Below are 26,219 nucleotides of genomic sequence, written 5' to 3' on the forward strand. Positions count from 1 at the left end.
GAAGCACCTCTAACAGCCATCTGAAGAGTGGCCAATTGAGTTATCACTAGGCTGTAATGTAAACACTGCATTTGCTCTGAAAATACAGTGTTTACAGCAAAATGTCTGAAGTGAATGATTATACTCACCAGAACAAATACAAAAAGCTGTAGTTGTTTTGGTGACTATAGTATGCCTTTAACCCCTTAAGGACTGAGCCAAATGTACAAGTTGTCAACAGAACAAAACGTAAACAAAACCTGGCATTTGCGCTACATGTCTGTCCAACCGTAATTCACCTCTTTCATATTAAATGCACCCCCCCCCCCCTTATTAGATATCATTTTATTCAGGGGAAAGAGGGCTTTCATTAAATATCAAATATTTAGCTATGAAACATAATTTAATATGAAAAAATGGGAGAAAATAAGAAATGTTTATTTTTTTAGTTCTACATGACATTTTAACTGTCAATGTCATAATACTGTTTGTTTTTACTGCAATAAAATACACATATTTGTATTCAGCAAAGTCTCACGTGTAAAACAGTACCCCCTATGTACAGGTTTTATGGTGTTTTGGGAAGTTACAGGGTCAAATATAGCGTGTTACATTTGAAATTGAAATTCGCCAGATTGGTTACATTGCATTTGAGACTGTATAGTAGCCCAGGAAATAAATTTACACCCATAATGGCAAACCATTTGCAATAGTAGACAACCCAAGGTATTGCAAATCGGGTATGTCCAGTCTTTTTTAGTAGCCATTTGGTCACAAACACTGGCCATATTTAGCGTTAGTATTTGTTTGTGTGTGAAAAATGCAAAAAAACGCCAATTTTGGCCAGTGTTTGTAACTAAGTGGCTACTAAAAAGACTGGACATACCCCATTTGCAATACCTTGGGTTGTCTACTATTGCAAATGATATGCCATCATAGGGGTAATTTTCATTCTTGGGCAACCATGGGTCACAAAGGCAACGTAAGCAATCTGGCAAATTTTAATGTGAAAAAAACCTTTTTGAAAACACCATAAAACCTGTACATGAGGGGTACTGTTGTACTCGAGAGACTTCGCTGAACAGAAATATTTGTGTTTGAAAACAGTAAAAAGTATTGCAGCAATAATATCGTCCGTGTAAGTGCTGTTTGTGCGTGAAAAATGCAAAAAAAATCACTTTTACTGGCGATATCATCGTTGTAATACATTTTACTGTTTTGAAACTCTAATATTTGTGTTCAGCGAAGTCTCCCGAGTAAAACAGTACCCCCCATGTACAGGTTTTATGGTGTCTTGGAAAGTTATAGGGTTAAATATAGTGCTAGCAAATTAAATTCCCTATACTTTCGGCATGGGTTGTCAGGCAGGTCCCGCTAATTGTAATTAATTAGGATACCTAATTATGTAAAAATATTACATAAATATATGTGTAGAATTAATATATGTATATATATATATATATATACATATATATATATATATATATATATATATATATATATATATATATATATATGGAACATGGGGGGGGGGGCGGTTGCACTCACCTGAACATGCTTAAATGGGGTGCTGCTGGGGGCCATATTATACAATAAACAATACACAAGATCCAGCGCACTCTCCTATCTACTAAACAGCAACTTCAATGTTGACAGATTATATTCGTTTTTAAAAGGTTTTTTTTTAAAAACACCTTAGCTAGGCAAAAAATAATGGGGATTTAGTTACATTATATGATCATACATTGCATAAGCCTGCCACAACGTCAATGTACCCCATATTTGGCAGGTCCTACTCTCACAGTCTAATGTCTGCTCTTATGAGATTAATGTATGATCTTATGAGCAATGTATGATCATATAATGTAACTAAATCCCCATTATTTTTTGCCTAGCTAAGGTGTTTTTAAAAAAAAACTTTTAAAAACTAATATAATCTGTCAACATTGAAGTTGCTGTTTAGTAGATAGGAGAGTGCGCTGGATCTTGTGTATTGTTTATTATATATATATATATATATATATATATATATATATATATATATATATATATAATTTTTTTAATATTTTTATTTATATATAGGTATATATATATAGTGATATATAGGTATATATTTATGTATATAGATATATGTATTATTTCATTCTACGTGTATTTCGATATATATATATATATATATATATATATATATATATATATTAATATCACAATACAGTTAGAACGAAATAAAACACATCTATATATTTTTTTATAATTTATTTTTAATTATTTTTTTACGTATTTACATATTTATTTTTTTATATTATATATAAACATATATATAACAATAATTATATATATATATATATTTAATCAGTATCAGTCTACGTGTAATTTGATATTAATATATATATATATATATATATATAATTATATATATATTAATATTAAAATACACCTGGACAGTGTATGTATATGTGTGTATATATATATATATATATATATATACACATATATATATATATATATATATATATATATATATATAATCTAAGTATATAATTATTTTTTTACACTTATTTTAACATTTTTTTATTTGATTTCAGCCAGCAGGGGGACTACGTGTCATTACAGGCAGTCCCCTTGCTGGCATTGCTGCAGCCAGCTATACCGGCCATGTGATTGTGAGGTCCTCGCAAGGACCTCACTCTCATATGGCCGGGGTGCTGCTGGAGGGCGGACGTGCTGCGGGGGGCTCCCTGGGAGTCCCCCCAACTGCGATCGCCGGCGTGGGATCGCCGGTGACCGGGTAAGTAAAAAAAAAAACGGAGGGCGTACAATTACGCCCGGCGGTGTTTAGAGCCGCTTAAAAAAGGACGTAATTGTACACCCTCTGGTCTTAAGGGGTTAAACCTCGGGATGTGACATATTTTCTAACTTTCCTCTCTGATGGTTTTGTGAGAATTCATTAAAATTGTTGTTTGGTCAAACAGGCCTGGAAGTGTGGCATTAAATGTTATTATACACTGTAGCGGAGAGCTGATTTCTCACAGCTTAACTCCACCAGTATATCCAGAGGATGCAGGAACAAGTAGTAAATCCCAGAGAATATCCAGCACAGTCAGCAATGCAATCCAATAATATCCCATCACCTTTCCCAATTACTGGACGACACACAGTATGATAGGTAGAACTGAAGTTTAATGACAGGGACTCTGCTTTTATGCATTGCTCCCCAGTAGTGATGTCGCGAACATAAAATTTTCGGTTCGCGAACGGCGGACGCAAACGTCCGCAAATGTTCGCGAACCGGCGAACCGTGCGAACCGCCATAGCCTTCAATAGTCAGGCGAATTTTAAAACCCACAATAGTGGTTGAAGACCTACTCTCCTCCCCCCCCCCCCCGGGCCCCCACCTCTGGGTTCGGGTGGGGGCCATAATGATAATGAGGGGGGGGGGGGGCCTACTGTCCTCCGCCCCCCGGCCCCCACCCCTGAGCGGTGGGTGGGGGCCCTAAAATTAAGCTATTGTGGGGGCCCTAAATACAAAGGGAGGGGGGGTGCCCTTGTTAACCCTTGTTAACCCTCCGCGCAGACTGAGCTCTGCAGGGCGGGGGAAGGCTTATAAAGCCTTGCCACGCCCTGCAATTAAGCTAAGAACACTCTGATTGGCTGGTTTAAGCCAATCAGAGTGCTCTTTGTCATTTTACACAGTGTGGGAAAATTCCAAAGAACTTTCCCACGCGTGTAAAATGACACAGAGCACTGTGATTGGATGGCTTGAAATCCATCCAATCACAGTGCTCTGTGTCATTTTACACGCGTGGGAAAGTTCTTTGGAGTTTTCCCACGCTGTGTAAAATGACAAAGAGCGCTCTGATTGGCTTAAACCAGCCAATCAGAGTTTTCTTAACCTAATTGCAGGGCCTAACTACTTTTATTAAAAAAAAAATGGACAATTGTTTCCTACTATTTTGAAAAGACCATAGGCTAGCACAATTGAAAAATACTCCAGCACATTTTCAATTCCTCAGTGTCCTAGACACAGAGCAACCTTTCAACTGCTAACCAGTCTTTACAAAGCTTCATAAATAGCTTGATAAAGACAGGTTAATGCTTGAAACATTGCTCTGTACAAGAGCTAGATTACCTTTCAGGTGACCAAGGTGATAGTCAGCACACAACACAGATACATATTACATACAGCCATCACACAACACACACACATTACGTACTGAGATTATATGAGGGCATGTGTACATTGAAAATAGACTTTTCACCTGAGATGTTTGTATTCATTTCTCTGGATATATCACACGTCAAGGTGATATTTGTCAATGTGATATTTGCATAATACCAGCAACCCCTGGTACCTGTGCCTCGTTTGCGTTTGAACCATAATGTGTCTGTTACATTTACATAGCTTATATTATTTTAGTGGAAACATGCTTATAAACACAAAAATCCTACTGAAAACACAATGATTATAATTGTGAAATGTTTTATAAAACAAACATCCCAACATTTTAAATGGACAAAGAGGGATACTTTAATTTGAGTGGTGTGAGTAGGGTTGTGGTCAGGGGTGAGCTAGTCTGAGAAATTTTAGGGGACTTACTAATAACAATTGATAAAACGAAAATGTAATTTAGAACAAGAACATTGTATCTTATTTACATTCACAATATGGAGCTTCTAGAAAAGAAGGGTTGGCATTAGGATAGAAAAGAGGGACAGATGAATTTTGGCCCAAAAATGGACTGTTCCTCCTAAATAGTGAAACTTAGGAGGTATGATAATATATGACCTTACCTTGTCCTAAGGAACACCCTGAACAGGGTTCTATGGCGCTGCACATCGCATGGTCAAAGTTCATGAAGGTTATATTAGTGAGTAAAGACTGAAACCTTTTTGGAGTTTTTATGCCAGTATTCATACAACCAGTCTATGGAAACAAGAGGAAACAAATGGATTGTGGTTATCTGAGTGTCTAACAGTCCTTTCTACACAAAAACTGTTATTAACATGTTGCATTTTAATAAGGTGCATGGAAAAAAAAATTATACTTTTGCAATTTCTATGAGTTTTAAAAACATTAAAAAATTACGGGAATGATCTACATATTTTAAGTGATGAAAATATTTCTTCTTTTGTAGATGTGAGGAAAATTCTAATCAACATCCATTAGTGTGCCGTAAAACAAACTTCTCAAAATTGTGACTGTGCATAGACAGAACATGTGACAGTCACTTGCATGCATGTGAATACATAAAGTCTATAATAAGGTCTGCTCTTCTACATGTCCCCTACTAAGGAATGCATAGTTAGCCACATCACAGCCTCTCCACAGGGGAGATAGAGAAAGACAAATTTCCAGGGAATAGGGAAAGATACTAAATGCTAAATGTATGTATTGAATACTAAATGTGTGTGTAGCTCTCCATTCCTTGTTTTTCTGATTGTTGACTTTATTTCAAAACTACATTTACTGTTACATAGTGCATAGTGCAGTAATTCCTGATTTGTGTAATTTATGCTATAAATGGAAGTATTATATCTCTCTCACTATATTCACTAAACCATGCGGTATAAGATGTATTATACTCTGTGTGACTATATATATATATGTTATTGTAAGCTCGTTCAAGCAGGGTCCCCAATAATCACTTGTTTCCTGCTGACAGTTGTAATAGTTTGCTCACTAGTTGATATTTGTTATATCCCCGCATTTAAAGTAAAAAGCGCTGCTGAATATTCTGGGACTATATAAACGCTGATAATAATAATAATAAAAATATGATATGCCTCTATTTCAGATATTAAATAATTTAGTAAGTAATAGGTTCATTCAGGTGGTCCATAGAATTATTATGCACGAAACACGTAGAAAATATGATATTTATTCAAACCCTTGTAATATAGATGTTTATTGAGAAGGAAAATCAGGTTACCTAACTAAAAAGGGGGAGGGGGGGAGAGTAAATTTTTACCGCTATTTAATTGATGCAAACTAGACATCCTTATTAATGGGAGAGTTACATAAATTAAGATGCAAATTATCACACAGGGGATGTTATTATGAGATAACAGAGATAATAACAATTATAATTGAACCCCTGGCAAAACTCGCAGCAAAATGTGTCATTTCCCCAAGGTGTGAAGCTTGCACAATCTGCGAGCTGCTTCATTCAGATCCCATGAAACAATAACTGCTGCATAGAATCCTATCTATTCTAGGCTCCTCTGCTCTGAAAATAAACCGTCAATGGAAAATAGCAATAAATATGTTCATCTTACATGAATTAATTATTGCAACTTTATTTCATTAGCCAGAGAGATTATTTTTATGATAGCACAAAGTACATGGATATAGAAAATGTATGTTTTACCTACGACTAGTAAGATGTGTGTATTGTAAGTACAAGGAAAAATGGGTACCTACCCAAAATTAATAAAAGTATAATTAAAAATGATGATGATAATTGATCAGCGTTTATATTAATATGCGTTAATTATTATTTAGTACCATTACTATCGTTTAATAAATATTTTTTATTCCAGGTTTAGGAAAGACATAAATGTGACTCTTAACTCTGCTCCACCGTTGGGGGTCCATGCCATGTGAAAGCAGGGGTCTGAGACGTATAAGGAAGGAAATCAGATTGGAATACAGATTCAGGGGTAAATAGTGCTGACATAGGGTTTGGTGGAGAACGATCATTGAAAAAATGGCTTGGGGAGTTTACATAATCTTAGGAAGGTTTGGATCAGAAATGGAGAGCGGTTCGTTGTTATTATTATTATTATTTATACAGCGCAAACAAGTTCAGTAGCACTGTGCAATAGGTGGACTAACAGACATGTATCTGCATTCTACTTCTCTGTGGTCTTATATGTTCCGAACTTGCCCCGTTACAGACTATAATGAACGCAGTGGTGAGGCTCATCTTCCTATCTGCCTGCACCACCCACACCACCCCCCTTTGTCAGTCCTTACAATAGCTTCCCATACGATATAGGTCTCAATTTAAGAATTTGGTGCTTGCTTACAAATCTCTACATAAAGCTGCGCTTACCTACCTATCCTCATTGATACACAAGTATGTCCCAACCAGGCCCTACGCTCTGCTGAAGATCTGTGTCTATTCTCTGTGGTTAGCTACGTATGAAGTAGGTGTATTAACTGTTAGCTAAAAATATGGGTTTGGGGAGAGCAAAGAAAGAAATAGAAATAGAGAATAGACTTTGGAGTATGGCTATGGATTCATGCTGGGGGGATAAGAGGCAATTAGGAATACTATATTTTATTTAACAGAGTCTATTCAATGTATTTTGACAGTGACACAAATAATGTGTCCTATATTTTTCTTATTTAATGTTGAGATTTCTGTAATTTTTGTTTTTAACAAACTTTTGTTTATATACTTTGTTACTGGCTTCTACATATTTTAGGCTTCATCTAAGCTTTAGAGATTGTTTTCAGGATGTTATTTAGGCTGGTTGGGGACGTGGAACTCCAATGTGGTTTTGCTCAAATGTACACCATCATACCCAATTACATCTTTTGGTTGTAGCGGAGATGAGTATTTGATATTACATTTTCCAGGCAATATTGGAGTTATTCATAATATGAAATAGAACAGCTTGTTTAAAAACAATTCATTTCAAGTCACAATTTCTACAATTAGGTCAGTTATGTATGAATTCTTATAAAACAAGCAGAAGTCAGGAAAAGAGATCACATGCCAGAAACACTCGAATGCATTCACTAATCCAGGAAATTGAGATAATTATATATAATTTTACCTGTGTATAAAATATTAATGGAATAAAAGAAAAAATAACAAAAACAAGCTGAATTGGAAAAAGTATCCAGCTTAGTTTTTTTTCCTGTTTAATTGCTTTAGTCTAACTGTTGTGACTACCTATTTAATTGTAAATAATTCCCTACTGAATACACCCCACTAATGATTTCTGATTATGGAGAAAAACATGTTTGGAGTAATACCAATTGTCCCCTCCCTACAGTTTTAAAGGAATTTCAATGAAAAAAAAAAATTAAACACCTTAGAAGAAAGATCGTTGGGGAGTGGAGGGATCCCTTCTGGCGAAATATGGGGATGAGCTCCTCACTTTGACTCATCCGATGACCCAACATTTCTAATACTACTGGGCCTGCCGGCCATATCACAAGCAGAGGCTTCAACTTTAACATAGAAAGGTGGCAACCCAATGCAGAATGGCACACCAGTTCCAACTACATTGACTGGGTGTACTGCCCATTGGTCTGCCCTCAAAAATGTAAGGTTTTTTATTTTGCTTTATCTAGCTTCATTTTCATATGTGTGAGAAATAAAAAAGATAAAATGTTGACTGCCATATGTTCTATTCAAACACCCATAATGCTTTGTAAGTCCAATGGTACAGATTTAGGGGCGCAGAAGTCCAACATATCTGAGGTGTCCCCATTTCCTGTAGAGGTTATGTCCAAATTATACTTTTGGGCAAAAATATTACTTATATAAAACAAAAAATTATAGTTCACTCTCTAGATAAGAATCCTATCCTGTGTCCAATAAAATTATTTATACTAACATGTGAATAGTGGGGGCAAAAATAACTGACTTGGAAAAATTATCCAAGTCATCTATGCTTTCAAATCATTTTTTTGCCATCTGGTAGAGCAGTGGTGATGTCACTGCTTTAGAACTTTAGAAACCCAGGTTCAAATCCAAGTCAGGCCACCTTATCCAATAAGTGTCCTTGGGCAGGACACCGAATGTTATATATTTGTCTACCTTAAATCCTCATAGATTGTAAGCTTGTTTAGCAGGGCCTTCCAATATCCCTTTTCTATAATTGTAAAACACTGTGAAATATGTTGACACTGTATAAATGCTAGAAATAATATTTTTCACCTAAAATTGTAAATTCCTGACAATGCTTACTTGTAGTGAATGACCCCGAATGAGTGCATCTGATAAGATAATGTAGTATTAGGCATTCAGATTAATTTGAAACACACTGTGTGCTATTTATATTTTGAAAGGAAACAGTTCAGGAATGTCTGAAGAGATTTTCTGTTATTTCAAAGAATTACAATAGCCTTAAAAAAGAGATTACACCCTGAAATGACATTAATGAACTACCTATTACTATAAACCAACAAACTTACTTTAGTTGTCGAACAAAAACTACGTTAAGTTTACCAAACTAGACAGAATTCAATAAAGACATCTCCCAATGCTAGCAGTCTATATTCAGTATACTTTGTTTATCTTCAAGATTTTGTATATTGTACAAACCTCTAGAGAATTCAAAATAATAAGATATAGGTCTAGTCATCACCTATATGCTCCGGGACAGAAAACAGACTGTTATTATTAGTAAAGCCAATAAAATCCTTTTTTTCCCAGTTATTAAACATGCTGAGGGATTGAGACATGAGTTTAATGGAACCTTTGAATCTAACTTTATCAAATTTTCTTCTAGAGCTTAGAGCTATCACGGAAGTGTTTCTTTATTTTTTTTGTTTATATAGCAACAGTGTGGCGGATTGCTTGGTGCTAGAAGAATTGTCAAAGGTTATTTATGCCTGCTAACTCATACTGAAAAGATTGTATTTCGCAACTTACCTTCTTATCAAGGTGGCCAAGCAATAAACTATCGCAAATCTCAGTATTTACTGTACTTTCAATGATATTAATTCCAAAATCTTTGCAAGAAAAAATATTAAATTCTTTAAAACAGACATTTCCACATCTTGATATCTACATTGGAAAGAAACACAAACGGTTAAGTTGCTTTGCTATCGTTAGTCACTACTAATCTTTTCTAATGCTGTTTTGAACTGTAGCCAATCATTCTTTTGTTTAAACTGCAAGCAAAGCCAGAAATGAGAATTTGAATCATTTAACCAGATTGTTTGCAACACTAAAGTATCTTAATCTTCGCCATTTAGGAGGGATGCCATTTTCCTAATTTCTTTGTAGGATTTCCGTAAACAGCTCTCATTCCTTTCTGTTTTTTTTATCTGCCAATTTGCTGCAGACATTTGGAGATTTGCAGTAAACATTAGCAGTTTGCGAAGCGAGTGCCAGAACGTAACAATATAAGATGTCTTTAATTGAAGGCAATTATTAATAGAGCGTGGATTTTACAATACCTGAGCTCCACCTCCACTCCTCCAGGCAGAGAAGCCTTGGAATACAGCTTTAGGCTCATTATCTGGAGGTTGGTAATCTGGGTACAACCACAATCCATATCTATACAGAGAAAAATATAGTTAGCTACATAAACCATTGCTTACTAAATACTGGATCCAAGGAATGTCCGTAATTTTATAGTTTAGATATTGTTTCTTCTATTTTGTAGCATTATTATCATTATCTGTTTTTCACATATTTCTTTAGTCTTTTGTCTTTCCATCTTTTCCATCTCTAAGATTTCCTTTCCATCCTATTTTCCATATTTCACATTGTATCTCTCTCTCGTTTTCAATAAAAAAAGGTTTAGAGAAGCCCAAAACAGTTCCATTATTCCATTATTTACATTTTTTGGTTTAGTAAAAATATAAGATTTCAAAGTAGGGTTACCTTAATAGGTATGGCTTTCTAGCTAGGATACAAGTTTAATGCTATATGGTTAGTCTTCGATCGATCCTGTCATTGTATCTCTACTTCTTTATATATAACCTCATTTGTGGTTAATCTCAAAAGTCTAATGTATGTGAGACCTGGGGTGTATGTCCCTTCTATCAATTAATTGTCTTGGCTCATCATTGCTCTGCTCCAGAGACCAGTGAGATCACACATCAATCTTACTACCATGTGCACATGTCAGTTTAAACTGATCACTAAGTGAGGACACATGGAAGTAAATTCCTACATACAGGAAGCTCCTTCTATTTCGTCTACACACTGGCAATAGACATTTAAGCGCAACACCCCTACGACTACTCCAAGTAAGTTCCAGACTTAGTTATTCTTATGCTCTTGTACTCACATCTATGTCCAGTGTCAGTAGTGCTAGTCTGCATCTGCCTCATGGATTTGAAAACATCCAACCTTTGCCACAGACCTTTGGTCGTGGTTCTTAATTCTGTGCCATGTACCTTTAAATGCCTTCTACTTATGTCAATCCTTGTTCACTGGTATCTCAATTTGAAACAGCAATTGTACCACCACATTTCTTGGGGGCTTGTGAGATCACCAAGCAGTTGCTAATGCTCAAGTCTGTTCATGTTTGAGTCCACCATTATATTTCAAGCTAAATATGAACTAGTATTGAATACTCACCTCAGACATGATACAGCTGTATTTTTTCTGAATGACTGCAGAGGTGCCACGGAGGGGCCATCAGGTGAAAGGTGATAGAAGAATCCATACCCAGCATTCCATGCAATATTATCCTACAAATAATAACATAACTGATGACTGTGGTTAGAATATGTGGAAACATTATTTGTTAATAGAGCAAACACATAAACTAGCCAAACTGCCAATCAAAATGTTAAAGTATTACAGTTGCAATAGCTACATGGATACCTTGCATCTAAATACTACTTTAAACCTTATACAATGGTTACTATGCATTTGTACCACAACAGTCACATTGGAAGAGGCCGAAAAAAGCCCAGTGTAAGTAGCTCTTAATTTATCATAGGTACAGGAATATTTGTTCATCATAGAACTGTTCATAAAATTTATGATTAGGGAACTGTCCATCACAATCAAAACTGGTCAAACAAAGATTGACAATGGTTAAATATTTTAATCCTGATGATAACCTCAACAAGGGGAGTAAATGAGCACCTTCTAAATTGGCCAATCAAAATCAAAATCAATTAGAATTGGTAAAACTACAGAGACACAAGCATGATAACAATAAAGGAGAGCTCTTCTCTATATGGTTGCAGCAGACCAAGCATTAGAAACCACTGTATCTGAACCAAGATGGTGGTACACAGGACTCGGTACTAGATGATTCTTCACCCAGATGGTTACAAAACAGCATATCAATACTGCTAGCATTGAAAAAGGATGGCACTGCTGTTGAATTATATGTTTGCTAAACTCCAGTAGAAATTAAAAACATGTGTACCAGATATCCAAAAATACATACATGAACTAGGTGGCCAAACAGCACACACAGAAACAAAAATGGTTGAGTATCTTGATACACATCACACTTTAGCATATCAGGTACTAGCTCTGGTACTGTAAGATGAAGTACAACCAATTAAGCTGTAATGCGTGAAACAATATATCCAGGAGAAATAAAACATGACATTGAGATATACATAAATATATTGGGGTTTTACTATTGCCCCTTATTCTACTGACACTGTTGGTCATTTGAGCCAGATGTAATGTGGGACCTGTTGATGTTGACAGGATCCATCACATTAGGAAGCCCTTAAACCATGCCTGAAATTATACTAAGATATGTCCTATCAATGGTACATGTTTTACTACAACATAAAAATGAGGAATAGTGCATTAAATATATGTATATAAATGTGAATATTCCCTATGTAACATTTTGTTTTTTTCACCTTACACCAGTATGCACTGCATATTAAATGTATATATGATGCTCGCTTCATCTTTTAATATTCTCCGTGCTTTTCAAGGAAAGTAGATCTAGCAGTAAAGACATGGAGAACTCATTTACGCACTTAGAAAGAAATGCAACCCTTTATTCATGTACAATACAAAGAGCAAACTGCAAAGCTGTATAGTGTTAAAGATTAATATATAAAGTGAAAAATATATGTATGTATACAAGTAGGGTGGATTAAAACAATATGTGAAATCCAAGTCTATAGAATAGATGATATTGTGTTGCTAGATTCGAGGGGTGCTTCCAAATATAGTAACAAGCATAGTTAAAGCTAATGCCCTTATGTATCACAATGTCAGAGTGCAGTGTTATTCCATAATGTCTAAGTCAAAAACAGAAGCCGATTCAGGACCAAAATGGCAGATTCCTGACACACAGACATAACACGGGACAGAAATTACACAGTGCCAACATATGATGCAGTGCAGACATAAGACAAAGAACAAACAATTGCAGGGATTGTACTACTCTAAAGACAGACAATCTCTCCCTCATTCATAAGCGAAATATTTTAAGAAAGGGGCTATATGAAGTGTTTCTCAAGAGAAACATAGTGGAGATGGAAATTCGTATCCTCAAGTCTAATTGATATTTTACCACCCCTTCCCAAAATATAAAAAACTTTACTTATTTATCTGGTGAACAAATATGTATTAGTTTATTTGTTTACCTTGTGTAGGCTCTTACGATTATAGTGCATGTAGAGAATTAACTTTATTCTATAAAAAATAAGTCATATGATCAATGATGTATGTAATGGTCCATCCAATAATGAATTGTCCTGCTATGGGTTGTCCTATGAGAAGAAGTCAGATGATGAGCAGTTCGATAATGAGTAGTCCCATGATGATAAGTCTGGTCATAAATTATCTTGTGAGGAGCTCTCTTATTTTTTTCCCCTTATTTGGTAGATTACAACACAGTATGACACAACAACATATGGACAATAGATAGGATCACAATGAAGTACAAACGGGAGAGAGTGTAGCAATAAAAACTAGGCGTAATATGAGATTTCATCTCTCAAAGGTGCAAAATAGTGTTCCACAAGTAAGGGCCATTCCCCGCACCAAGATCTCGGAGAGATGGGTAAGAAGGGAAGAGCAGTGGGAAGTAGTGGTGAGGTAGAAAAAAAATGGGGAGGGCATGAGGGAGGTGAAGGGGGAATATGCAAAAAGAGTGGGAATAGAAGAAAGTCCGTAACATGGTACACTCATTAAACTAGTCTTATTTTGAGCGTTCCAAAAAGTAACGGCCCTGTGATGAACAGTCTGATGCTGAAAAGTCCCAGAATGAGTAGCTCGATGGTTAACAGGCCAATGACAAAGAGTAATGTCATAATCTTTGATCACATTTTTTTCATTATGAACAGGTTCTGATAAACAATAATAAATGATAACTAGCTTCCAAGCCTTTGCTCTTGCAGGATTCCTTCTTGCATATAATAAGTTAAATACTTTCATCATTACACGCATTACAATGACCTAACAATAAGCGAGCATGCACCGTGCATTTCTATTTTAGCCACAATTTATGAGGACAATTTGCTTGACTGTTGATGTTCTCAGTGATTGACAGCATAGCCCTTGGTTAGTAGATGTATAAGGATCCCACAAAACGCTCTGCAGAATAACTACACGCTCACCAAACTTTGTGATTTACACGGTGAGTTTCCACATCAGCTCCTCTGCTTTAGGCATTGGCGCTCTCTAGAATTACCTAATGCCATTTTCCAAATTGCAGTTCTACTTGTGGCATTTACTTTGTGCATGCTTCATCATGAAATCATCTCATTCATATGGGCACACACCTTAATATTGATAGAGGTTTAGGCAAGCAGAGAATTTGTGTAGAAATCAATTTGGTTCCGAACTCAATGCATTATAGGGTTTTATGCAAGTTAAATTTTAGAAGGAAATTACTAATCTATAAATGCCTGAGGACACCTTGGTATGAACATCAAATCTCACCTGAATAAACTTCAGTAGCATAGCACTAACTGAGCAAAGACATTCACAGGACCAGAGAAGCTTGGGTACAGTTTTAGGACAGCGGACAAATAGACTTTTCATTGTCTGGTATGTATTCAATGTAAAAGTACTGCATATATTGAAGTAAATATATAAAAACATTTTAAAAAATGTTTTTTACATCAATTGAATGTTTATTTTGTTTGAGGTTCTCTCGTTTCATTATGCATTCTACTAAGCATCATGCCTTTGATTACACATTCTTTTTAGATCAATTCAATCAACACAGGAAAATATTGGACAAAGGGAAGAACATATTTCTAGTTAATTTGAAGAGCAAAACACTCACAATGTGCTATAATTATTCAACAAATGTTATACCTACCTGCATATGTCTAACTATAAAATAAAGTTTTATAATTACTGTTTTATTTATTTTATTATTATCAGTACATGTGTATATCTTTGTTTAACTGTAAAATAATTATTCTAGGTTTGATTCTGCTAAATAAATACAAAATGTTTACACGTATAACCTACATATCTATAACTACTATGTTTACATTGTATTGAGCAATTTTGGGATATATTATACTATTAGTTACCACTAAACAGGGAGATAAAGTTGCAATAGGTTTATTCAACAGAATCAAATAAAGTATGAGTGAAAAAGACAGATAAAAGTTAATAAAATACTATTTTATGAACAATATCGGCCTAATGTCTCTGAAGGGGGTAAAATAGCACAACTTAATTCCATTCAAAATAAATATATATATATTATATTTGACTATTTCATAGTAATTTGAGATTAAGAAAAGTAGGAATTATAACATGGTAAGAGATTGTAATAATGCTCTGGGAGGCAGGGAAAGGGAGTGTACAGGAGTGTAGTAACAGGTATATAAATATATACACATACAACAATATACATACACTGCCTTATACTAGGATCTTTTCCATGGTAAACAAAGTTAATTTAAACCAAAAAAAAAAACCCAGATGGCTGTAACAAGCTTATCCTGGAAGTACGGAAGCCAAGAAAGGCCATTTATTTTCAATATTTTAGTCGTTTTCTTGAGATAACAAATGGGAAATATATTAAAGCTACATGGCCTCTCTGGGCTTGTTTATAGAAATGACTAACTTTAAAAATAAATCCATCCTAAGCATTGTTACAATTTGATACATTATATACACTCCATCCTTCCAAGCAAAATACATACACACAGGAATCAAGCATTGGTGAGTAACATATACATTAAATTGTTTTTGCATTGCGTGACACTTTGTACATTTGATTTAAAATATAGATTCAGAGCCTCTGGCTTTTTGCTACTGCAGCATTATACATATTGGTCGGATAAATAATAGGATAAAAGAAGATATCCTCCAGAATTGAATTCTTAGTTTGGCTTACACAATTCATTTGAATTTACAGGTTAACAACACATGCAAAAGCCAAGCATAGTATTAGTGGGCCACTAGGTGGCAGAATGTGCAGCTCAAATCTGTCCGGATATCACAATAGGCCTCTCATCTCTGTACGTTACCATCACATTTTCTAGGTGTCTATCCAGGAATATCAGACACATTCAACTGTAAGCAGGAATTATAAACAGTTTTAATTCCTGAAACAGGGCAATCAGATATACAGGGTTATCTACTAATGTGAGAAAATAAATTGTCAAACAGGAAACATTACATTCCAGTTTCACTACTTGGGCCTTCCAATTGAAATCCACTTTGAATTCTCACTTTATTGAATAACCCTGTAAGCAGCTAACAGAAGATGGGAAGCTGTAGAGCGAGTTGGGAAGTCTCTTACAACAAACACAGTTAATGGTTGGTTTGGCATTAATCTAAGAAAAGAAAGTGGTTGAAAAGTCAGTTGACTGGGGGATATAAGCAGGTAAACCATATAAACAGATCCAATATAATCTAATGCTGCGGAGAAAACAGTAGCACAAAAAGGGTCTCAGTCAGGCAATACATGTGATATATGTGTAGCATATAAGGAATGAAAGCCAGTTATTTAAAAAGTTTTAATTATTTATATTTTGCCTATGATTGAATCACTATGATCTTACCTCTATGGTGTTAGAAGGTGCCTTGATGTACACAGCAGCAGGTGCTAGCATTTCAATATTAGATAGAGCATCCGTGCCCAGTATTCGTATCAGTAGATTACGTTTGATCTCAATACCTTCCTCTAGATATTCTCCTAAAAGAACAAAAAAATTTTATAAACAAGAATGCCACTTACCTTGCCAGCTGCAACGTCATCATGTCAGGAATATGATCACAGTTTGGGGAATAATTCAGTGAGAAGTGTTTTTGAAAGGTCTAATGGTGCCACATGTAGTTGCTCATTTTTCATCAAAATAATCAAATACCTAATAAATAAGCATTGCATGTCTTGATCTTGCTATTGTGTATAAACAAGACAAATTGAGAGAAAACTTGAAGCAACACTATAGGTACCAACACAACTTTAACTTAATGAAGCAGTTTTGGTATATAGACGATGCCCAAGCAGTCTCTCTGCCATTTCGGAGTTAAATCTCTTTGTTTATGCAGCCCTAGTAATGTGACTTGGACATCCTTCCTAAACACTTCCCATAAAGAGACATCTCATGTTTGAACTTCCTTTATTGCATAGTCTGTTTAATTTAGAATTTATATAAAAAAGAAAATTCATGCAGCCTGTGTCAATCACAGCCAGATGAGGTATGGTGAGGGCGGCATAAAAATAAACACAAGTAATTTAACTCCTAAATGGCAGAGAATTGAGAAGTGAGACTATAGGGGCATGATCTATACACCAAAACTGCTTCATTAAGCTAAATAGGTTTTGGTTACTATAGTGTCCCTTTAAACCAGAAATAATGAATACATTTTCATGTAGTGAAAAACAGGAAAATGTAAGGTAACAAACACGGTTAATTATTAGCATGCAAATAGTCAGGAATTCAAAGTGAATTTTAAATGTTGGTTCTTAGTAAGCCAAACCAGGAACATTATCCAGGTCATCTAGGTTTCCAATTCAGCTACTGTAGACTAAGAAATTAAATTCAGTTTAATTTCACTTTACATTCCAAACAATTCACACAAATGTAAACCAGTAACATACTTTTTTTCAAAGTATTCATTTAACTAAGGGTTTTGTTTAGTAAATGGGATTTGAATAAATTGATTACATATAATATGGCATGGATTAAAGGCATAGGATGTATACATATTGAATATTAAATGTTGTATATATATATATAACATTAAATTTATTCAGAGAAGGTACATAGGACATACGTATATAGAATAATACATAGTCACGCTAATTTGCCCCATCGAGGTACCTACCTACATAGATTACCCAATGAAAAATGCAGCCATGAGTAATTCCTGAGTAATGTTAAGTTTCATTTTACTTGGAGCCCATGAATGAAAACTTGTCCCTACTCATTCATATTAGTTATCAAAATGTGAAGAAGGAGTCATTAAAGTGAAACGTATTGTGATTCCTCATCTTAAGCAAAATGTGCGATCAATGTCATTTATCACGTTTATTTTAGATATATTGGCAAGAGGCATATTGACATTTAGAAGTGTTTTACTGTTTAAATGACCTGTTACTCTGCATACGATTTGTTGATGTCATCTTTCCAGGCCGTGTGATTTTATTAAAATTGGTTATCAAGAGATAGCCTATTCACAAATTGTAGTATTTGCATTTTAATTGAAATTTAAGATCAGTTTTAAGCAGGGTCTCATCTCACACTCATACTCACTCATAGGAACAGCGATTGCGATGCTCTGCATTTACATTCTGCAGTAACTCCCACAACGTCTAGGCCTCATCTCACACTCATACTCACTCATAGGAACAGTGATTGTGATGCTCTGCATTTACATTCTGCAGTAACTCCCACAACGTCTAGGCCTCATCTCACACTCATACTCACTCATAGGAACAGTGATTGTGATGCTCTGCAATTATCATCCTGCAGCAACTCCCACAATGCCAAGGCCTCATCTCACACTCATACTCATACACACTCATAGGAACAGTGATTGTGATGCTCTGCAATTAACATCCTGCAGCAACTCCCACAATGCCAAGGCCTCATCTCACACTCATACTCACTCATAGGAACAGCGATTGCAATGCTCTGCATTTACATTCTACAGTAACTCCCACAACGCCATGGCCTTATCTCACACTTATACTTACTCACACATACTCACTCACTCATAGGAACATGCTCTGCATTTAACATCCTGCAGTAACTCCCACAAAGCCAAGGTACTGACTGAAGCTTGGTAGATACTTTCCCGCATTTATTCTTACATTGCTACTATATAGTGATGTCGCGAACATAACATTTTCGGTTCGCGAACGGCGGACGCGAACTTCCGCAAATGTTCGCGAACGGGCGAACTGGGCGAACCGCCATAGACTTCAATAGACAGGCGAATTTTAAAACCCACAGGGACTCTTTCTGGCCACAATAGTGATGGAAAAGTTGTTTCAAGGGGACTAACACCTGGACTGTGGCATGCCGGAGGGGGAACCATGGCAAAACTCCCATGGAAAATTACATAGTTGATGCAGAGTCTGGTTTTAATCCATAAAGGGCATAAATCACCTAACATTCCTAAATTGTTTGGAATAACGTGCTTTAAAGCACATAAAATAAGTAGGCCCCCACCCCTAGATAAGAATGGTGGGGGGGACCTACCGTCCTGCCCCCACCCCTGAGCGGTGGGTGGGGGCCTTAAAAAAACAATAAGCGGGGGACCTACTGTCCCCCCAGGGCCCCCACCCCTGAGCGGTGGGTGGGGGCCCTAAATAAAGAGAGGGGGGGAGATCTACTGTCCTCTCCCCGGCCCCCACCCCTGAGCAGTGGGTGGGGGCCCTAGATAATAATGGTGGAGGGGACCTACCGTCCTCCCCCCCAGCCCCCACCCCTGAGCGGTGGGTGGGGGACCTAAAAAAACAATAAGGGGGGGCCTACTGTCCCCCCTGGCCCCCACCCCTGAGCAGTGGATGGGGGCCCTAGATAATAATGGTGGGGGGGACCTACCATCCTCCCCCCGGCCCCCACCCCTGAGCGGTGGGTGGGGGCCCTAAAAAAACAATAAGGGGGAAACCTACTGTCCCCCTCTGGCCCCCACCCCTGAGCGGCAGGTGGGCGCCCTAAATGACCCCCCCCCAATCAAGGTGACTAGGGGTCCCAAGCCCCTAGTCACCTCCCCACCCAAATCAAGCTATCCCCTACCTACCCCCCTCACCCTAAAAATAGTGAGGGGAAATAAAATAACTAACCTGTAAAAAAAAATTAAACTTACCATTTGACGTCTTCTTTTTTCTAAAATCTTCATTTTCAGCCCCAAAAAAGGCCAAATAAAAAGCCATCATACCCGACGAACTTAAAATAAAATAAAAAACCCGTGCGCCAAATAAAAAACCTGACGAAAAAGAAAAAACCCGAGCGCAAAAAAAAAAATCCATCTTCACCCATGGAGGGCTCCGCGCAGACTAAGCTACGCAGGGCGGGGCAAGGCTTATAAAGCCTTGCCCCGCCCAACAATTAGGCTGAGAACACTCTGATTGGTGGGTTTAAGCCACTCAGAGTGCTCTTTGTCATTTTACACAGCGTGGGAAAGTTCTTTGGAATTTTCCCACGCTGTGTAAAATGACACAGAGCACTGTGATTGGATGGCTTGAAAACCATCCAATCACAGTGCTCTGTGTCAGTGTACACAGCATGGGAAAGTTCTTTGGAATTTTCCCACGCTGTGTAAAATGACACAGAGCACTGTGATTGGATGGATTTCAAGCCATCCAATCACAGTGCTCTGTGTCATTTTACACAGCGTGGGAAAGTTCCAAAGAACTTTCCCACGCTGTGTACACTGACACAGAGCACTGTGATTGGATGGTTTTCAAGCCATCCAATCACAGTGCTCTGTGTCATTTTACACAGCGTGGGAAAATTCCAAAGAACTTTCCCACGCTGTGTAAAATGACAAAGAGCACTCTGAGTGGCTTAAACCCACCAATCAGAGTGTTCTCAGCCTAAAAAAACAATAATAGGGGTACCTACTGTCATCCCCCCTGGCCCCCACCCCTGAGCGGTGGGTGGGGGCCCTAAATAAAGATAGGGGAGACGACGACCTACTGTCCTCCCCCCGGCCACCACCCCTGAGCAGTGGGTGGGGGCCCTAGATAAGAATGGTGGGGGGGAACCTACCGTCCTCCCCCCGGCCCCCACCCCTCAGCGGTGGGTGGGGGCCCTAAAAAAAACAATAAGGGGGGACCTAATTTCCTCCCCACCTGCCCAACACCCCTGAGCGGTGGGTGAGGGCCCTAAATAAAGAGAGGGGGGGACCTACTGTCCTCCCCCTGGCCCCCATCCCTGAGCAGTGGGTGGGGGCCCTAGATAAGAATGGTGGGGGGGACCTACCCTCCTCCCCCCGGCCCCCACCCCTGAGCGGTGTGTGGGGGCCCTAAAAAAACAATAAGGGGGGACCTACTGTCCTCCCCCCCGTGCCCCCACCCCTGAGTGGTGGGTGGGGGCCCTAAATAAAGAGAGGGGGGGACCTACTGTCCTCCCCCCAGCCCCCACCCCTAAGCAGTAGGTGGGGGCCCTAGATAAGAATGGTGGGGGTGGGACCTACCGTCCTCCCCCCAGCCCCCACCCCTGAGCGTTGAGTGGGGGCCCTAAAAAAACAATAAGGGGGGGGGACCTACTGCCCCCCCCCAGCCCCCACCCCTGAGCGGCGGGTGGGCCCTAAATGAAAATCCCCCCCCAATCAAGGTCCCAAGCCCCTAGTCACCCCCCCCCACCCAAATCAAACTATCCCCTACCTACCCCCTCACCCTAAAAATAGTGAGGGGGGAATAAAATAACTAACCTGTAAAAAAAAAAATTAAACTTACCATTTGACGTCTTCTTTTTTCTATAATCTTCATTTTTCAGCCCCAAAAAAGGGCAAATAAAAAGCCATCATACTCGTCGAGCTTAAAATAAAATAAAAAACCCGAGCGCAAAAAAAACCTGACGAAAAAGAAAAAACCCGAGCGCAAAAAAATAATCCATCCTCACCCATGGAGGGCTCTGCGCAGACTGAGCTACGCAGGGCGGGGACGGCTTATAAAGCCTTGTCCCGCCCTGCAATTAGGCTAAGAACACTCTGATTGGTGGGTTTAAGCCAATCAGAGTGCCAATTGTCATTTTACACAGCGTGGGAAAGTTCTTTGGAATTTTCCCACGCTGTGTAAAATGACACAGAGCACTGTGATTGGATGGTTTTCAAGCCATCCAATCACAGTGCTCTGTGTCATTTTACACAGCGTGGGAAAATTCCAAAGAACTTTCCCACGCTGTGTAAAATGACAAAGATCACTCTGATTGGCTTAAACCCACCAATCAGAGTGTTCTTATCCTAATTGCAGTGCGGGGCAAGGCTTTATAAGCCTTCCCCCGCCCTGCGTAGCTCAGTCTGTGCAGAGCCCTCCATGGGTAAAGATGGATTCTTTTTTTGCGCTCGGGTTTTTTCTTTTTCGTCTGGTTTTTTTTTGGTGCCCGGGTTTTTTTTTTATTTTAAGTTCGTCGGGTATGATGGCTTTTTATTTGCCCTTTTTTGGGGCTGAAAAATGAAGATTTTAGGAGAAAGAAGACGTCAAATGGTAAGTTTAATTTATTTTTACAAGTTAGTTATTTTATTCCCCCCTCACTATTTTTAGGGTGAGGGGGGTAGGTAGGGGATAGCTTGATTTGGGTGGGGGGGGGGGGGTTACTGGGGGCTTGGGACCCCTAGTCAACATGATTGGGGGGGATTTTAATTTAGGGCCCCCACCCGCCGCTCAGGGGTGGGGGCCGGGGGGGACAGTAGGTCCACCCCCTTATTGTTTTTTTAGGGCCCCCACCCATTGCTCAGGAATGGTGGCAGGTGGGGTGGACAGTAGGTCCCCCCACCATTATTATCTAGGGCCCCCACCCACTGCTCAGGGGTGGGGGCCAGGGGGAACAGTAGGTCCCCCCCCTTTTTTTTTAGGGCCCCCACCCATCACTCAGGGGTGGTGGCAGGGGGGGACAGTAGGTCCCCCCCTATTTGTATTTTTAGGTCCCCCACCTACTGCTCAGGGGTGGGGGCTGGGGGCGAGGATGGTAGGTCCCCCCCATTACTATCTAGAACCCCCACCCACTGCTCAGGGGTGGGGGCCAGGGGGAGGACAGTAGGTCCCCTCCCTCTCTTTTTTTAGGGCCCCCACCCACCGCTCAGGGGTGATGGCCGGGGGGACAGTAGTTCCCCCGTATTGTTTTTTTAGAGCCCCCACCCACCGCTCAGGGGTGGGGGCTGGGAGGAGGACAGTAGGTCCCCCCCACCATTCTTATCTAGGGCCCCCACCCACCGCTTAGGGGTGGGTGCCGGGGGGAAGACAGTAGGTCCCCCCATCTTTATTTATGGCCTCCACCCACTGCTCAGGGGTGGGGGCCGGGGGAGACAGTAGGTCCCCCCCTTATTGTTTATTTAGGGCCCCCACCCACCGCTCAGGGGTGGGGGCCGGGGGGAGGACAGTAGGTCCCCCCACCATTCTTATCTAGGGCCCCCACGCACCGCTCAGGGGTGGGGGCCGGGGGGAGTACAGTAGGTCCCCCCTGCCTATCTTTATTTAATGTATAATAAACACAGGTTACTGGCTATGGGATAGATAATGTATAATAAACACAGGTTACTGGCTATGGGGAGGATAATGTATAATAAACACAGTTTACTGGCTATGGGAGGATAATGTATAATAAACACAGGTTACTGGCTATGGAGGATAATGTATAATAAACACAGGTTACTGGCTATGGAGGATAATGTATAATAAACACAAAAAAAAAATTACAAAAAAAAAAATGAATGCAGCTTCAGAATTAATCTAAATTGTATGCTGTCTAGGAGGTGGGAGGGTCTGGGACGGAGGGTCTGCTGCTGATTGGCTGGAATGTGTCTGCTGACTGTGAGGTACAGGGTCAAAGTTTACTCAATGATGATGAATAGGGGGCGGACTGAACATCGCATTTGTTCGCCGTCCGTGGCGAACGCAAACAAGCTATGTTCCTAAGACACTATTCGCCAGCGAACCGTTCGGGACATCACTACTACAATATTACCATGTGTTACTATTGAATTGTTTCCAATTATACCTGCAGTTTGCCACTGTAATTTTTTGTGCATGCAGTTTGTATTATTGTCATTTAATGTTTCTGTCCAAAATTTAATGTACACAGTAATTAATATTTTGGGTGATAGAATTTGATTACTAAACCTTTCAACACATTGCTACTCAATCCCTCCCCTCACCTCCCCCATGCTCCTCCTGGCTGTAAATACCTTCATATCTCCATCTCTGTTCTTCAGGCCTCATCTCACACTCATACTCACTCATAGGAATAGCGATTGTGATGCTCTGCATTTTTTTCCCTCACCACTTCCCACCCACACAGGTCCCCCCCTAAATATAAAGCATGCTCCTCCAGCTGTTAAGGATTCTCACTCAATTACCTCTTCATTCCAGCTGTTTGAGATTCTCACCCAATTACCTCTTCATTCCCTTTACATTTTACCAATAGCTGCTTGTCTCTGTTAACTCTTTCAGCCATCACCTCCAAATTTCCTCTGCTACCTTTTGTCTCAAATACCCACGGTATCCCTTAGATTGTAAGCTCATGGGCTATCTAGCTAAGTACTTTGTATAAAAGATCTTCAATGGCTAGTTAGCTTACGGGCAGGGCTCTCTCTACCTCTTGTATTTGTCTTTGTATATTGTACGTTCTCCACTAATTGTACAGCGCTGCGGAATCTGTTGGCGCTTTATAAACACCGTAAATAAATAAATAAATATTGGACTTACCAACAAGAAGACCATGACCTCTTATATTATAAAATATATTTTCCTCCACTTTAAAGCCAGAAACTCCAGATATACTGAGACCCCTTGCAAAAGAGTTCAAGATTGAGCATCGTTTTACATAACAACCTGTTAGAAAACAATATGACATATAATTTGATAAATAATAAAGATAACAATTAAGAAAAAAAAAAACATCATGTTTCTCTAGGATTTATAATTGCTTAAATTGACAAATCAATAGCTAAAACAATGAGGGCAGATCTATCATGGAAAAATGTGTGCATTCTGTGAGCAAAATGATAATTATTGATTAATTCTACTGCTTTCCATGGTAACTGGACCTTGTTTAGTTGATGTGAATCATGTCAATGGCCCTTCCCCTTTCACCCCTCCCACCAGCCCACTTAAAAGGACACAGATGTTTGGAGGCAGGTACCTGTTTTGTTTATTTACTTTGTTTATTTACTTTGTTTACTTTGTTTATTTACTTTTTGCACGTGTGAGTTTTTGTTTATTTTTCTGCACAAAACAAACGCACCAAACATTGATGAGTGATATCCAAATAATTGCATTGTTTTGAATTATTACTATATAATTTTTTGCATTTTTAATCAGAAATGCAGAACATTAGAATAAATCAAAAAAAATGTTTTCGAGTATTCTTGTTTGGCTTCAAAAAATGTATTTGGGTAAAATTTGCCAGTCCCATACCCAAACTAAGGATGTTTGACTAACCTATAGAGTTGTTCATGAAAACTCTGAATTGTAGTGGGCTAAATTTCAAATAGCACAACTTAGTCAAGCAGTGACTATAGCTGAGTAAGATGATTTTAAGATACTATTCACTTTAGCCTGCATTTCATTTGTAAATATTAAATGTGACACATTTTTTGTTAAAACACAATGTTAGAACATCCTTAATAGAATTGCCCAAACCCTATTGTTAGGCAAATACAGCAATAATGTATTATAATTCAGGTCAATCGATAAAACATTTTTTGCTTGATTTTTTAAATTCTGAGTAGCTATATCATGGCTATTGCTCAGTATTTACATTTGGAAGTAAATTACCAAGTTAATATGTATATGCTAATTAAATTCATCTTCTTGAGCTGCTCATTGTGCATGCAATGTCAATACCTTATCCATGACAAATCTTGGATTTTGCTGGCACTTGCCCTTTGAGCACTTTTCAAGGTTATTGCTCAAATTGTCCATGTCTTTTGCATAGAAATGTGTGCTTTGTGCTCAATGGAGCAATATAGACTACAAAGTAACTGCACCAGTGTCGATATTAATATGGGCATGGAGCGCATAGTCAATGTGATCCATGATGTGGGTGTTGGGTGGTGATGTCCTCAAATTCCTGCTGCATAGCTCAAGTGACTAATGGAAACACATAGTCCAAACATTTTACAGTAACTCAGAGCAGGTGGAATGTTGTGTCTGGGGTATACAGTGTGTTTTGCTCACTTTTTGCTACACTTTATAGTGCTTGAAGGGCTTTTCTGCTATTTTACTCAAAAGGGAAGGAAAACACAGACAAGAGACATTTCAGCATTGAAGAGAATTCTCTATATTTCCATCTCACTTTCATGAAAACAAAAATATGATTTGGGACAGTCTAACTTAGCATGAATTATTTTGTTTCTGATATTTTTCGTTAATTGTCTTTAATGTGCTCGTTGAAGATTTTGAGAAACTAACTCCATATCACATAGAACTGAAAACCATTTGGCAGTTCCTAAATCTGTTAA

General features: G+C 38.5%; 1 protein-coding gene across 1 annotated transcript in view; it reads right to left on the reverse strand.

Annotated features, from left to right (window-relative positions):
- Positions 1 to 26,219, reverse strand: part of PKHD1 (PKHD1 ciliary IPT domain containing fibrocystin/polyductin) — a 557,030-nt gene that overhangs the window by 299,461 nt on the left and 231,350 nt on the right. Inside the window, exons 40-45 of the mRNA XM_063441645.1 lie at positions 24,463 to 24,588; positions 16,643 to 16,776; positions 11,256 to 11,368; positions 10,124 to 10,223; positions 9,594 to 9,728; positions 4,771 to 4,903 (exon numbers count right to left, since the gene is read on the reverse strand). Coding sequence (XP_063297715.1) covers positions 4,771 to 4,903; positions 9,594 to 9,728; positions 10,124 to 10,223; positions 11,256 to 11,368; positions 16,643 to 16,776; positions 24,463 to 24,588 — 741 coding nt within the window. The remainder of the gene's footprint in view (positions 1 to 4,770; positions 4,904 to 9,593; positions 9,729 to 10,123; positions 10,224 to 11,255; positions 11,369 to 16,642; positions 16,777 to 24,462; positions 24,589 to 26,219) is intronic.

This window comes from Pelobates fuscus, chromosome 2, assembly GCF_036172605.1.
Source record: "Pelobates fuscus isolate aPelFus1 chromosome 2, aPelFus1.pri, whole genome shotgun sequence".
In the NCBI taxonomy this organism is placed as follows: Eukaryota; Metazoa; Chordata; class Amphibia; order Anura; family Pelobatidae; genus Pelobates; species Pelobates fuscus.